A 15868-nucleotide genomic window follows, 5' to 3' on the forward strand; every position below is an offset into this window, starting at 1 on the left:
TTTTTTCCCACAGTATTTATTAAGGTTTCCCTACATATTGCACTTTTCCCTACATTTTGCTTTTTTTACACATGCTCTGATCTGTGGGGTTATCCTCAGCTCAAATTTTTAGCTCAAATCCACCACATGCAACCGCTATATACTTGTTGCATGCCTTGTCTTGTTCATTTAACCCCTTAAATGTTATCTCTCATTAAAAAAAATTTGCTATTGCACTCCTTATGGTAAATAAAAAATATTTCTAATATACTTTGTTTAAAAAAAATGAAGTTTTCTTATTTTTTGCTTAGAAGAGCTCAAGAGCACATTTTCCCCCATCTCATACACAGACTTTGGACCGAAGCCCAAACACAGGAAGTGCAGCCTGGAGTACTGAGTGGGGTGTGTCCAACCAACAGCATATGGCAGTTAAGTGTGAGAGGAGCTATTATTGCATGAGGCTGGATACAGCCCCCCTCAGCACTCCAGGCTACACTTCCTGTGTTTGGGCTTCGGGGGGCTAGGGGGCTATAACACTGCACTAACTGATCTTTTACATTGATCAATGGTTTCTCATAGGAAACCATTGATTGATGAATCTGCCGCTTGATGAATCTGCCTGGATCTTAGGCACTGAGCAGTCATTCGGCGATCGGACACCAAGAGGCAGGTAAGGGGACCCTCCTCGTGTCCTACAGCTGTTCAGGACACCGCAATTTCACCGCGGCTGTCGTGGAGAGCCCACTGAGCTAGCCGGGGGTAGTTTCGTTTCACTTTAGACGCGGCGATCAACTCTGAACGCCGTGTCTAAAGGGTTAACAGCGTGTGGCACCGCGATCAGTGCCGCACGCTATTAGCCACGGGTCCCGGCCGTTGTTAGAGGCCGTGGCCCCGCGTTATAGAAAGGGAGCGGACTCAGGGTGTACAGGTAGGCCCTTGGTCCTTAACAGGTTAATCATGTCTGCCGTTTATCGGGATTCCGGTTTTTGAAATGTTTGTTAGTACACTATATTCTGCCCTGTTTGTGAGTTTATATTCTGTCTGGTATATCTGGTTGTCTGGTAGTTTTCCCGTTCTGTTTCTGGCCTGTGACTACCTATTTATATTATTTGTTTTTAAGTTACTGCACTTTAGCGTAGGGAGGGACCGGCTCCAAGTTGTCAATCCACCGTTTAACTCCTTGGGGGCGGAGGGTGTACCTATACACCCTCAGCCTGCTCCATGTCATAGCGGGTCGGGCCAGGCCTAAAACAATGGCCGGGACCTGTGGCTCATACCGTGCGGCATTGATCGCGGTGCCACGTGCTATTAACCCTTTAGCGGAGTTTAAAGTTGAACGCTGCGTCTAAAGTGAAAGTAAAGCACTGCCGATTAGCTAAGGGAGCTGTTCGGGATCGCCGCAGTGAAATTGCGGCATCCCGAATAGCTTACAGGACAGCTGGAGGGTCCCAACCTGCCTCCTCGCTGTCCGATCGCCGAATGACTGCTCAGTGCCTGAGATCCAGGCATGAGCAGTCAAGCGGCAGAATCATTGATCAATGGTTTCCTATGAGAAACCATTGAACAATGTAAAAGATCAGTGTGTGCAGTGTTATAGCCCCCTATAGGAGCTATAACATTGCAAAAAAAAAGTGAAAAAAAAAGTTAATAAAAATCACCCCCTTTTCCCAATAAAAAAAAAAAAACTGTGTAAATAAAAATAAACATATGTGGTATCGCCGTGTGATGTCCGAATTATAAAAATATATTGTTAGATAAACCACAGAGTCAATGGCGTACGTGCAAAAAAATTCCTAAGTCCAAAATAGCGTATTTTTATATCTTAAAAAAAATGAATAAAAAGTGATCAAAAAGTCAGATCAATACATAAATGGTACCGCTAAAAACTTCAGATCACAGCACAAAAAAATTAGCCCTCATACCGCCCCATAGGCTGAAAAATAAAAAAGTTATAGGGGTCAGAAGATGACAATTTTAAAAGGTATAAATTTTCCTGCATGTAGTTATGATTTTTTCCAGAAGTACGACAAAATCAAACCTATATACCGTATTTATCGGCGTATAACACGCACTTTTTAGGCTAAAATTTTTAGTCTAAAGTCTATGTGCGTGTTATACGCCGATACCGCTCCAGGAAAGGCAGGGGGAGAGAGGCCGTCGCTGCCCGCTTCTCTCCCCCTGCCTTCCCTGGGGGTCTAGAGCCCTGCTGCCGGCCCTTCTCACCCCCTGGCTATCGGCGCCGATGCCCGTTCTGTCCCCCTGACTATCGGTACCGGCGCCGATAGCCAGGGGGAGAGAAGGGGCAGCGGCACCCATTGCCGGCGCCGCTGCCCCGTTGCCTCCCCGGTGGCATAATTACCTGGGTCGGGTCCGCACTGCTTCAGGCCTCCGGCGTGCGTCCCCTTCGTCGTTGCTATGCGCTGCACGGCGCGGCGCATGACGTCAGTGCGCCGCGCCGTGCATAGCAACGACGCAGGGGACGCACACCAGAGGCCTGAAGCAGCGCGGACCCGACCCAGGTAATTATGCCACCGGGGATGGGGGGAGGCAATGGGGCAGCGGCGCTGGCAATGGGTGCCGCTGCCCCTTCTCTCCCCCTGGCTGTCGGCGCCGCTTCTCTCCCCCTGGCTATCGGCGCCGGCAATGGGGCGCCGGTACCGATAGTCAGGGGGACAGAACGGGCAGCGGTGCCGATAACTAGGGGGAGAGAAGGGCCGGCAGCAGGGCTCTAGACCCCAGGAAAGGCAGGGGGAGAGAAGCGGGCAGCGACGGCCTCTCTCCCCCTGCCTTTCCTGGGGATGTATCGGGGTATACACGCGCACACACGCACCCTCATTTTACCATGGATATTTGGGTAAAAAATTTTTTTACCCAAATATCCTTGGTAAAATGAGGGTGCGTGTTATAGGCCGGTGCGTGGTATACCCCGATAAATACGGTAAGTAGGGTATCATTTTAATCGTATGGACCTACAGAATAAAGATTAGATGTCATTTTTACCGAAAAATGTACTGCGTAGAAACGGAAGCCCCCAAAATTTACAAAATGGCATTTTTTCTTCAATTTTGTCACACAATGATTTTTTTTTTTTCGTTTCGCCGTAGATTTTTGGGTAAAATGATTGATGTCATTACAATGTAAAATTGGTGATGCAAAAAATAAGCCATCATATGGATTTTTAGCTGCAAAATTGAAAGGGTTATGATTTTTAAAAGGTAAGGAGGAAAAAACTAAAGTGCAAAAACTGGTAAAACCCTCCGTCCCCAAGGGGTTAAGGTGGATGGGCAAGTAGGCCGGGAGAGTGTATATAGGGGCAGCTTAGGGCTCACTTCTCCCTGTCCACCCCCGGTCATGACAGGAGTACTCCTCACACAAAAGAGGTAAGTATACATAACAGATATGTAAGTTAAAGGGGTAATCCCAAGACAAAGTTATTCCCTAGCCACAGTAAGTGAGGTAATGAGCTGATTGTGGGTGTCCAGAGACTGATGATGAGAATGAAGGTGAAATGTCCCCTGAGTAAATGGAATGGAAGCACTCATGATCTAAAATCACACCAATAGGCACCAATACCGGAGGCTAAGAGGAAGAGAGGGAGAGAAGTAGAAGCTTTCATTGTTTTATTGTGCATCCTTGGCACCTTGGTTGAATAAAAATTTTCAGTGCACAAACCCTTTAAATAGGCTGTGTCAGAATCAAAAACTTTGTAAATCTTGGAAAAACATTAACCTTTTTAAGACACTTCATAAAATGTTTTCATCTGCTTTTTATAAGAATAATGGCTCATAAAAAGGCCACTGGTCCCCATACCATTCAGAACATAGTCCTGTCATGGCTGCAGAATCATCTTTGTCCCAGCTGAAGCACAGGCTGGGACAAAGTCCAGTAAGTGAGGGCAGGACCAGCACTCCTCTGTGCTCATTCCTGTCCTGTCTATTAGACTCCTGTCTGAAAACAGAGAGAATGTGGTAACGGAGCAGCCTGCAGTGATTGCATGAAGAGACCCAGCACAGCAGACTCAGGGAAGAAGTGAATGCATGGGGAGTGAGGGCGAGCTTAGTGCTTGCCTCAGACACGTCCCTTCCTGAGCAGTGAATGTGAAAATAAGTTAGCAGCAGAACTGAGGGATTAATAAACCCAATATGAATGCTAGACACATAAAAAAGACTTTAAAGAATCTGCAATATCTAGTGAGTAACACATAGAAGCAATTTTTCTGTGATATGACAAGTAAACATTAAGATAACAGGGAAATACAATGTTTGACGGGACCTTTAAACATATCAAAGTCTAACTTTGTCAATGTAATGTTCTGTCTGAAAACTGCAATTTCCAGAAATGATCTCATCAGCATATCTGCTAAAGCCAATGTGGTTTTAATGAACCATAAATCTCATGCAAGATACATGCTCAATTAACCAGGGGTTTGCAGCTTTGATGCATTGATAAATAACCTCAAGGTGACCCAGTGAAGGTCACAGGCAAATAGGAGTATGAATCTGTCTAAAGGCAAGCTGTGCCATTGGAAAAGAACTGCCCCTTTTTAGCTTTGTTAACTTTTGATAAAAAATACGAATTAATGTTGCGGCTAAGTGCAAAAAGGTGATTTCATTATTGCACATAATTCTAGCATAAAATCTGTTTAAAGGGGTACTTCACTGGAAAACTGTTTTTTTTATCAACTGATGCCTGAGAGTTAAACAGATCTGTAAATTACTTCTATTTAAAAAAAATCTTAATCCTCTCAGTACTTATCAGCTGCTGTATACTACAGAGGAAGTTCTTTTCTTTTTGAATTTATTTTCTGTCTGACCACAGTGCTCTTTGCTGACACCTCTGTCCATCTCAGGAACTGTCAAGAGCAGGATAGGTTTGCTATGGGGATTTGTTTCTGCTCTGGACAGTTCCTAAAATGGACAGAATTGTCAGCAGAGAGTACTGTGGCCAAACAGAAAGGAAATTCAAAAAGAAAATAACTTCCTGTGAAGCATACAGCAGCTGGCAAGTATTGGAAGGATTAAGATTTTTATACAGAAGTAATTTACAAATCTGTTTAACTCTCTGGCACCAGTTGATTTAAAAAGAAAATAATGCTTTCCAATGGAGTAACCCTTTTTAAGAAAACCGCAATTTAAGAAACTTTAGAAGGTTTTTTTTTCACGCTGTTTTCTTTATTCTATGGGTCAATACGTTTAAAATGATACACATGTCATATGCTTTTCTATTATTGTACCGCTTTAAATAAATCTCGATTCATTTTAACAAAATGAGTATGTTTAAAATTGCCCTATTTTGATCACCTAGAACTTTCACATTTTTCTGTATAGGGATGGTATGAGGGCTCATTTTTTGCGCCATGATCTTTAGTTTTTATTGGTACCACATTTGCTTATATTTTACTTTTTGATCACTTTTTATTATCTTTTTGGGAATAAAATGTGACAAAAAAGCAGCAATTTTGGAATTATTTTTTTTACGTTTACGTCATTCACCATACAGTATAATTAACATTATACTTTTATAGTTCAGACATTTACCCACACAGAAATACCAAATATGTTTATAATTTTTATTTTTTTTACGCTTTTTGGAGGGTAAAATGGGAAAAAGGGACGATTTACATTTTTATTGGGGGAGGTGATTTTTTACATTTTTTAAACTTTTTTTTCTTACACTTTTTATGTCCCCATAGGGGACTATTTATAGCAATTACTAGTACTGTTCAGTGTTATGCATAGGGCATAGCAAAGGATAGGGGATATGATGCCTGATCGCGGGAGTCCCGCCGCTGGGGACCCCCGGGATCTTGCATGCGGCACCCCGTTTGTAATCAGCCCCCGGAGCGTGTTCACTCCAGGACTGATTACCGGCGACTACAGGGCGGGCGGCGTGTGCCGTCATGCCCCCGCCCCGTGTGATGTCACGCTCCGCCCCTCAATGCAAGCCTACGGGAGGGGGCGTGACAGCTATCACGCCCCCTCCCGTAGGCTTGCATTGAGGGGCGGAGCGTGACATCACACGGGGGCGGGGGCGTGACATCACACGCCGCCCGCCCTGTAGTCGCCGGTAATCAGTTCCGGAGCGAACACGCTCCGGGGACTGATTACAAATAGGGTGCCGAAAGCAAGATCCCGGGGGTCCCCAGCAGCGGGACTCCCGCGATCAGGCATCTTATCCCCTATCCAAAGGATAAGATGTCTAAGCACCGGAGTACCCCTTTAAGTGCTCGCGGTCATTGCAGAGCGTAAATGTACTTCATGGTGCGCTAGTACCACGGCAACATGAGGTACATTTACGTCCACTGTCGTTAAGGGGTTAAATGCAACATCATTGCCTCAATAGGGCATTGTTTCTATATATAAATGTGTTCAAACAAATTATAAAAGTAAATAACCACAGCAATGAAAAACAAGGTGAAAATAATGGATTGGACCATTAGGCTACGTTCACAATGCATAAAAATCGGTGCGCATTTCATGCGCCGAGTTGCTGTGAAAATGCGGACAAATTTTTTGTGGGCTATCCTGCGTAAAATACAATAGGTGCCGAAAATTTTATGTTGTGTGAAACCAGCATTAATCTCATACACTCACAGATGACGATGAAACAAGCTCTTTTGACAAGGAAAGCCATTCTGGGACACATAAGCTTAATGCAATTCAGAAAACAAGAAAAAAATCCCAGGTAAACTATGACTTCTTATTTGGGCAAAAACTGATTTCCTTAAATAGTTACATTGTTCATTAGGTGAAAAAAGACAAGAGCCAACCAAGTTCAACCTATATCTCTATTGTGTCCCTACTGAGTTGATCCAAGGGAAGGCAAAACAAATCTTTAAAAGGCAGATTCAAATTGCTCCATACCAGGGGGGGGGGGAAATTCCTTCCTACTCCAAATATGGCAATCAGAATAAATTCCTGTTTCCAGAAATCTAGCATGCATAACCTGAAATGTAATTACTGTCCAGAAATCTAGTATTCAGGCCCCCCTTAAACCTGTTAAAATGGGATACGTAATTTGTACTTGGAGCCCAAATCAGACCTGATGCTCTGGCGCCTTTGTTCCAAGTGTTGAGGGTACAAGTTCAAGGAAACATAGTAATGATATCTTCATGCCTGTATGACATGTTAGTTAAAGGCCCCATACATCTAAGAGAAAAGTCATCTGAACGGCCAGCCATCTAATCATTAGACTAATGTAAACTTCTAATAAAATTAGCTTCATATATGATCAGACATATAAAATGTTTACTTTCCTAGTGACATTAAGTTAAGATGAATAAATAATGATGAAATTAGGTAAGTTCGTTATGCAGCATTTTAATGTGTTCCTCTTTTATTTGTTTTTATCCTATAAAATAGAAATAAATATTTCACGTCCTTCAATCTTTTATTTGTGTCTGACATTTACAACATGTGTTTACATGTAGCGGAGTTCATTTATATGGTAGTTTTATAGATGTTCCTCCTTGGCTGAGGCTGTATTTAAAGCCTCTCTAGGGAAGTGCTCTCCATCCATTATAGCTTCTGAAGTCATTTTATAATATGCTTTAGATGAAGTCAGAAGGCTAAAATCTCATGAACATTGGGGCTAAGCCTGATTGTCAGTGGACTGAGCCTGTAGGGCTCCCTTAGTACTGAACCATACAGCCTACATCACACGCTCCATCAGACTACTTGTGTATAGAGATATTCTGCTTTACATATAGATTCCAATGGAACCTGTTACATTTTCTCTTTTTAGTCATAGAAATCTATGACATCCAACATTAGACCTCCATGTAAAATTGAATGGCTTTTACACCTCCATGACGGCCCTATTACAAACACATACAAAACAGAGGTGCAATACAGTATGACCATGTACATAGGCCCCAAGATATCTAATTATATTCACAATAAGAATAATACAAACCATATTAAACAAATGATAATATCTACAATACCACTTAGAGTTTAAATAAAGATGTATCGTCCTTGGCTTTTGCCTGAAATTATTTGTTTTTATATGGTCGTTTGCAAACTTCAATTATTTGGATGCTGTTTCTTACCTCTGCTCCTATAACCATTTGATCCCTCGGGACAGTGAACATGCATTCATAAAGCTTATAGTGCTGAAATAAACTGAAATAAGGAGCACAAAGAATGACATCAATAGTCAAAAAGAGAAACGTTGACTAAACATTTAAAAATTGTACATGTTGCACATCATATTAACCCCTTAACAACCACGTAAATGTACGTCCTGGTGTGGCGGTATTTAGCAAGCGGTGCTCGCGTCATACAAGGCAGGTTTTGGCTGCTAGCAGCAGCCAGGGACCCGCCGGTAATGGCTCACATCTGCAATCGCTCGGATGTCCGCCATTAATCCCTCAGATGCCGTGATCAGTAAAGATCACGGCATCTGCAGCAATGCGCATGTTAAAATAGAGGATTGGATGGCCCGCAGAACTGCCGCGGAGATCCAATCATCTGTAATGGCTGACGGAGGTCTCACCTGCCTCCGTCCGTCTCCCAGCATCTCCTGCGATCTGAGTCTGAGATCGAGCAGACCAGAGCAGAAGATGGCAGATAATACTGATCAGTGCTATGTCCTATGCATAGCACTGAACAGTATTAGCAATCAAATGATTGCTATAGATAGTCCCCTATGGGGACATAAAAAGTTAAAAATAAAGGTTGAAAAATGTAAAAATAAAAAGTAAAAAATCCCCTCCTCCAATTTTACCCCAAAAAGCGTATTTAAAAAAAAAATAAACATATTTGATATTGCCGTGTGCGTAATTGTCCGAACTATCAAAATATAATGTTAATGATCCCGTACGGTGAATGGCGTAAAAGTAAATATTTTTTTTTAAAAGTCCAAAAATGCTGCTTTTTTGTCACATTTTATTCAAAAAAATTTTTATAAAAAATTATCTACATTTTTTAGATATGCAAATATGGTATCAATCAAAAGTACAGATGACGGCACAAAAAATGAGCCCTCATACCACCCTATATACGGAAAAATAAAAAAATTATAGGTGGTCAAAATAGGGTGGTTTTAGATTACTGATTTTGTACAAAAAGTTTAAGATTTTTTTTTAAGCGGTACAAAAATATAAAAGTATCCAGCCATGGGTATCATTTTAATCGTATTGACCCACAGATTAAAGAACACATGTACAATAAAACAAACAAACAAAGATAGTCACGCAGGATACACATAATAATTTAGTGACCGATCCACAGATAAAGAATTATAGCAGGTGGTAGTCCCAAGGGACATAAAACTATAAAGTCCACAGATAGTATCACTATTACAATACAGTAGTCCTTTCAAGGTGGAAAAGTGACTCCTCAAACCAGGAAAGCAACAGCCCCCTTCCCTACTTTATGGACAGGGGGAGTGCTTTAACCCCTTAAGGATGCAGGACGTAAATGTACGTCCTGGTGCGGTGGTACTTAACGCACCAGGACGTACATTTACGTCCTGTGCATAACCGCGGGCATCGGAGCGATGCCCGTGTCATGCGCGGCTGATCCCGGCTGCTGATCGCAGCCAAGGACCCGCCGGCAATGGCCGACGCCTGCGATCTCGCGGGTGTCCGCCATTAACCCCTCAGGTGCCGGGATCAATACAGATCCCGGCATCTGCGGCAGTGCCCGATTTGAATGAATGATCGGATCGCCCGCAGCGCTGCTGCGGGGATCCGATCATTCAGAACGCCGCATGGAGGTCCCCTCGCCTTCCTCCGTCCGGCTCCCGGCGTCTCCTGCTCTGGTCTGAGATCGAGCAGACCAGAGCAGAAGATCGCCGATAACACTGATCTGTTCTATGTCCTATACATAGAACAGATCAGTATTAGCAATCATGGTATTGCTATGAATAGTCCCCTATGGGGACTATTCAAGTGTAAAAAAAAAATGTAAAAAAATGTAAAAGTAAAAAAAAGTGAAAAATCTCCTCCCCCAATAAAAAAGTAAAACGTCCGTTTTTTCCTATTTTACCCCAAAAAAGCGGCAAAAAAATAAATTTTATAGACATATTTGGTATCGCCGCGTGCGTAAATGTCCGAACTATTAAAATAAAATGTTAATGATCCCGTACGGTGAACGGCGTGAACGAAAAAAAAAAAAAAAGTCAAAAATTGCTACTTTTTTAATACATTTTATTAAAAAAAAATTATAAAAAATTTATTAAAAGTTTTTTATATGCAAATGTGGTATCAAAAAAAAGTACAGATCATGGCGCAAAAAATGAGCCCCCATACCGCCGCATATACGGAAAAATAAAAAGTTAGAGGTCATCAAAATAAAGGGATTATAAACGTACTAATTTGGTTAAAAAGTTTGTGATTTCTTTTAAGCGCAACAATAATAATAGAAAAGTATGTAATAATGGGTATCATTTTAATCGTATTGACCCTCAGAATAAAGAACACACGTCAATTTTACCATAAATTGTACGGCGTGAAAACGAAACCTTCCAAAATTAGCAAAATTGCGTTTTTCGTTTTAATTTCCCCACAAAAATAGTGTTTTTTGGTTGCGCCATACATTTTATGATATAATGAGTTATGTCATTACAAAGGGCAACTGGTCTCGCAAAAAACAAGCCCTCATACTAGTCTGTGGATGAAAATATAAAAGAGTTATGATTTTTAGAAGGCGAGGAGGAAAAAATGAAAACGTAAAAATTTAATTGTCTGAGTCCTTAAGGCCAAAATGGGCTGAGTCCTTAAGTGGTTAAACAAATACAGAAGGACCAGTCCATCGACCAGCCAAAGAGAGAGAGAATAGAAAAAAGGGGGTGGGGGGGGGGGAGAGCAAAGAGGAAAAGAATATGGGAGTGTGAAGCCAGGAAGGGAAACAGGAGAGGGGAAAAGAAGCAGAAGAGGGGGTAGAGGGGAAAATAGCACGGAGAGGGTAGAAAGAATTTAGAGAGTAAAGAGAGGCATAGAGAGGAATTGGAAAGGGTAAAGAGGAGGGGGGGGAAGGCATAGAGGAGTGCAGAAGGGTACTGGGACATAAGGAGGTGGAAGGAGAAAGAAGGAGGAGGAAAGAGGTAGGAGGTTCGACCCAGGGCAAGAGAAAGAAGAGGAAGAAGAAAAAGAAGGAGATGAAGGAGCCAGCCTTAGATGAGAGAGTCGTTCAAGGCACCGGGGGAAGATGTGGGGAGTGAGACGTAGAGGAGGGAGACCCATTGGAATCAGGGCAATTTACCAGAGACTCTAAGTATCACAACCATGGTGACCAAAGCATCAGGAAGCTACCATGTGAGCCAGTGCTACAGCTCGCTAGTTCTTCCATTCTGCACATGTCGTGCACCCTCTGGTGCCACTGTGGAAACGTGGGAGCCACCGTCTGAAGCCAGTGCAGAGGGATCAAGGCCTTCGCGACAGAGAGCAGATGTGCAACCAAGGATTTCCTGTGAAGGTTACAATCGGCGTTGGATAACCCCAGCAGCACTAGAAGAGGGTCAATTTAATGGTTTTCCCCATGACAGTAGATACAACCCTACCAATCTCCTCCCAAAATGGTGATATGCCCGTGCAGGACCACCAAATATGTAGGTAAGAGCCTACACCTGTGTGACACCTCCAGCACATGTCGCTAGCAGCCAAGCCCCTGTGATACAACAATTCTGGTGTACGGTACCATCTGGTAAGGAGTTTATAGTGACCCTCCTGCATTCTGACACATTTGGAGAAGCCGTGTGAGTGTAGCAGCACTTCACGTCGTTCCTTCCTTGTCAAGGATACCTCCAGCTCCCTCTCCCAGGAGAGTAAGAACAGTGGACTCAGGGACTCCTCCTCTTTGGACATAGATGCGCAGATAAGGTGCAGGGTGAGGGGCGGGGAAAGGGTAGTGAGGGGGGGTTCTGGGGGGTGGCAAAAAGAGTCCATACGAGTGGGCATGATGGGCAAGAACAAAGTCTAGCAAGACAGGTAAAAGTAGAGGGAAAACTGGGGTCACAGAAGGGGTCACCCAAACACATCATCAGCAACAGAGATCAGAGCGAGCACGGAGGCTCTGCTGTAATATGGAAAAAGGGGACGGTAAAGTAATGAGTCCCCTCAGGTCTATTGCACCCGCATGTCCCTGCTGCAATAGCGGGTTCAGGATTCTACATTTGGCTAGGGTTGTCGGAGAGAGGTCCTGGAAGAGGCGTAAGGCTGCTTTCACACTATGAAGTTCACCCGTTAATAAACGTATGTTATGTATTATTAACAGACATTTAATAACTGGTGCATTAAGGGATGCTACAAAACATCCGTCATGTACTGGACGTTTTTACACCTCTTCCTAAAGACTCCACAGCCAGGACTACTACTACTCCCATCATGGAACAGACTTGTTTCCATGATGGGAGTAGTAAATCCCTAGCAGCGGGAGTCTGCAGACAGCTGGGGAGGCTACATTGGTGTTTGTACTACTACTCCCATCATTGAACAGACTCTGTTCCATGATGGGGGTTGTAGTACAGGGGCTGAGGGATTGATCGCATGGGGTCTCACTTCTGACACCCGATGCGATCAGAAGTTATTAAGCAGGGGAGCAGGCGGCATGCTCCGCAACCCTGCGATCACAATGTATTTTTTTTAATTCCCCGCGGGGATCCCTGAATGGCCGGTACTGAGGAGCCAATTAGGGCTCCCCCTGGGGTTTTAAAAATGGACAATGTGAGGAGACATATGTATAATAAAAGTGTTTATTGGGGGGGGCATAGAGCGCTATATATCTAGCCCCTGCCAGCGCATTAATAAAAATATGACCCCCGCCAGCGCATTTATAAGTATATATCTATACCCCCGCCAGAGCATACTGTGACCCCGCCAGCGCATTTATAAATATATATCTATACCCCCCACCAGCGCATACTGTGACCCCGCCAGCGCATTTGTCCTAATTTTCTATTGCAGCGCCAGATGATCCTGATAGATATACTATTCATTCATAGCGTCGACAGCTGTATATGTATATAGATGTGCTGGGGGGGCAGACATATAGTGTCATCTGCCCCAACAGCGCTTCTATATACATATACAGCTGCCGGCCATATGAATGAATAGTATATCTGTCAGGATCATCAGCCAGGCGGTTGCTGGATGCGCTCCTGACATATATACTTGTCATATATAGCGCATTTGTACAGCGTTATATATGACAAGTATATATGTCAGGAGCGCATCCAGCAGCCGCTCGGCCGATGATCCTGACAGATATACAATTCATTCATATCGCGGCAGCTGCATATGTATATAGAAGCGCTGTGGGGGGCAGATAACGCTATATGTCTGCCCCCCCAGCACATCTGTATACATATACAGCTGCCGGCGCTATGAATGAATAGTATATCTATCAGGATCATCTGGCCGGCCGCTGCTGAATACGTTCTGATAGGTATGGTTGTCACATATAGTGCTGCAATAGAAAATTAGGACAAATGCGCTGGCGGGGTCACAGTATGCGCTGGCGGGGGTACAGATATATACTTATAAATGTGCTGGCGGGGTCACAGTATGTGCTGGCGGGAGTATAGATATATACTTATAAATGCGCTGGCGGGGTCACAGTATGCGCTGGCGGAGGTATAGATATATACTTATAAATGCGCTGGCGGGGGTCACATTTTTATTAATGAGCTGGCGGGGGCTAGATGTATTGCCCCCCCCCCCCCCCCCAATAAACACTTTTATTATACATATGTCCCCTCACATTGTCCATTTTTAAAACCCCAGGGGATCCCTGATTGGCTCCTCAGTACAGGCCATTCAGGGATCCCCGCGGGGAATTTAAAAATGAAAGTAAAAAATACATTGTGATCGCAGGGTTGCGGAACATGCCGCCTGCTCCCCTGCTTAATAACTTCTAATCGCATCGGGTGTCAGAAGTGAGACCCGGTGCGATCAATCCCTCAGCCCCTGTACTACAACCCCCATCGTGTAACAGAGTCTGTTCCATGATGGAGCTAGTAGTTCAAACACTAATGTAACGTCCCCAGCCACCGGCAGACTCCTGCAGTGGGGAATTACTACTCCCAGCATAGAAACAAGTCTGTTCCATGATGGGAGTAGTAGTAGTCCCTCAGCACTGCAGGAGTCTACTGATGTCACCTCTTCTGAGCATGCTCAGTAAAAATAATGTCCGTTATAATAACGTATGTCGGCCATAGACTTCAATGTTAAAAATAACATACATTAATATACCCGTTTCTTGTGACGAGCGAAAAATGAGTGCATGTAACGTTATTTCTCCCGTCACAACTAACGTACGTTAGTCATGATGGGCTATAACGTGTGACAAAGGGTAAATGAAAAAACCCATTGACTGGGGTTGTTTAACGTGTGTTAATAATTATGTTTCAAACGTACGTGTATTAACGGGAGAACCTCATAGTGTGAAAGCAGCCTAAGGCATGACCCTCAAAGCTCACCTCTCCAGCAGCTGTTGGCGGACATCACCGCAGCGGTGTCCACATAGCTGAGGAGTCTTCATACTACGTCCCGTGGAGGTTCCTTGGGAGATGGTTTCGGCCGCAACGCCCGGTGAACTCGTTCTATGACAATCTATGTCGATACCCAGGAGGGAGGCGAAGATCTGCTGCATCACGGAGCGCAGGGCCTCGGCTGTATATGACTCAGGTAAGCCTTTTATTCTGACATTTTCCCTCCTGCTGCGATTTTCTTGGTCCTCTAAGAGGAGAAAAGCTTGTTCAAGTGGTCTTCCTGCTGTCGTAGCTGTCAGGCCATTACACAACAGAACGACATAGTCTCAGAAATGGCGCCTTCCAGGAATTCCATACGGTGCCCTATTTGCCGGACATCTGCTTTATTTTCAGCGAGCTCCTGGAGCACCGGAGTCAGGGCTCCCTGCAATGCCTTCGCCACCGCTTGGTGGACCGTTTTCTTTATCACCGAGCGGGAGATGATGCCCCGGATCTCCTCACCTCCCGAGTCTACTCGGCTGCTGGGGAAACTATCGGCATCCGAGTCGTCCTCCCGGTCAGCATCCCTCGTGGTGGCCGGCGCCATCTTGGGAGTATTGCGCCATGTCTGCCTGCTTTTTGGGCATTTTCACCTGGCCAGCAGGTTCCCCAGTCTTTTGTTTGTCCTTATTGCCGCTTATTAGTGATTAAGCAGGAATTAAGCTGCGGAGAGCTGCTCTTTCAAGCTGGAATCCAGCTCCGCGGTCAGGCTCCGCCCCCCAACACATGTCATTTTTACCGTAAAGTGTACAGTGTGAAAACAAAACCCTCCAAAAAGTTCAAAATTGTGGTTTTCATTTACATTTCCTCCTTAAAAAAATTATTTTTGGGTTCGCCATACATTTTATGGTAAAATGAGAGGTTCATTACAAAGTACAATTGGTCACGCAAAAAACAAGCCCTTATATGGGTTCTGTAGATGGAAAAACCAAAAACGCAAAAATAAAATTGTCCTGGTGCTTAAGGTTAAAATGGGCTTGGTCCTTAAGGGGTTCATCTACAGGGTGGGCCATTTATATGGATACACCTTAATAAAATGGGAATGGTTGGTGATATTAATTCCTGTTTGTGGCACATTAGTATATGTGAGGGGGGAAACTTTTCAAGATGGGTGGTGACCATGGCGGCCATTTTGAAGTCGGCCATTTTGAATCCAACTTTTGTTTTTTCAATAGGAAGAGGGTCATGTGACACATCAAACATAGAAAAACAATGATGTGCTTGGTTTTAACGTAACATTATTCTTTCATGAGTTATTTACAAGTTTCTGACCACTTATAAAATGTGTTCAATGTGCTGCCCATTGTGTTGGATTGTCAATGCAACCCTCTTCTCCCACTCTTCACACACTGATAGCAAGAACGCAGGAGAAATGCTAGCACAGGCTTCCAGTATCCGTAGTTTCAAGTGCTGCACA

The 15868-nt window shown here is 43.9% G+C and overlaps 1 protein-coding gene across 3 annotated transcripts in view; it reads right to left on the minus strand.

Annotated features, from left to right (window-relative positions):
* Positions 1-15868, minus strand: part of LOC130282029 (ciliary-associated calcium-binding coiled-coil protein 1-like) — a 194590-nt gene that overhangs the window by 129857 nt on the left and 48865 nt on the right. For all 3 annotated transcript variants that reach the window (XM_056529863.1, XM_056529864.1, XM_056529865.1), the window contains exon 5: positions 8030-8102. In XM_056529863.1, coding sequence (XP_056385838.1) covers positions 8030-8102 — 73 coding nt within the window. The remainder of the gene's footprint in view (positions 1-8029; positions 8103-15868) is intronic.

The sequence above is a fragment of the Hyla sarda genome, chromosome 7, assembly GCF_029499605.1.
Source record: "Hyla sarda isolate aHylSar1 chromosome 7, aHylSar1.hap1, whole genome shotgun sequence".
Taxonomy (NCBI): domain Eukaryota; kingdom Metazoa; phylum Chordata; class Amphibia; order Anura; family Hylidae; genus Hyla; species Hyla sarda.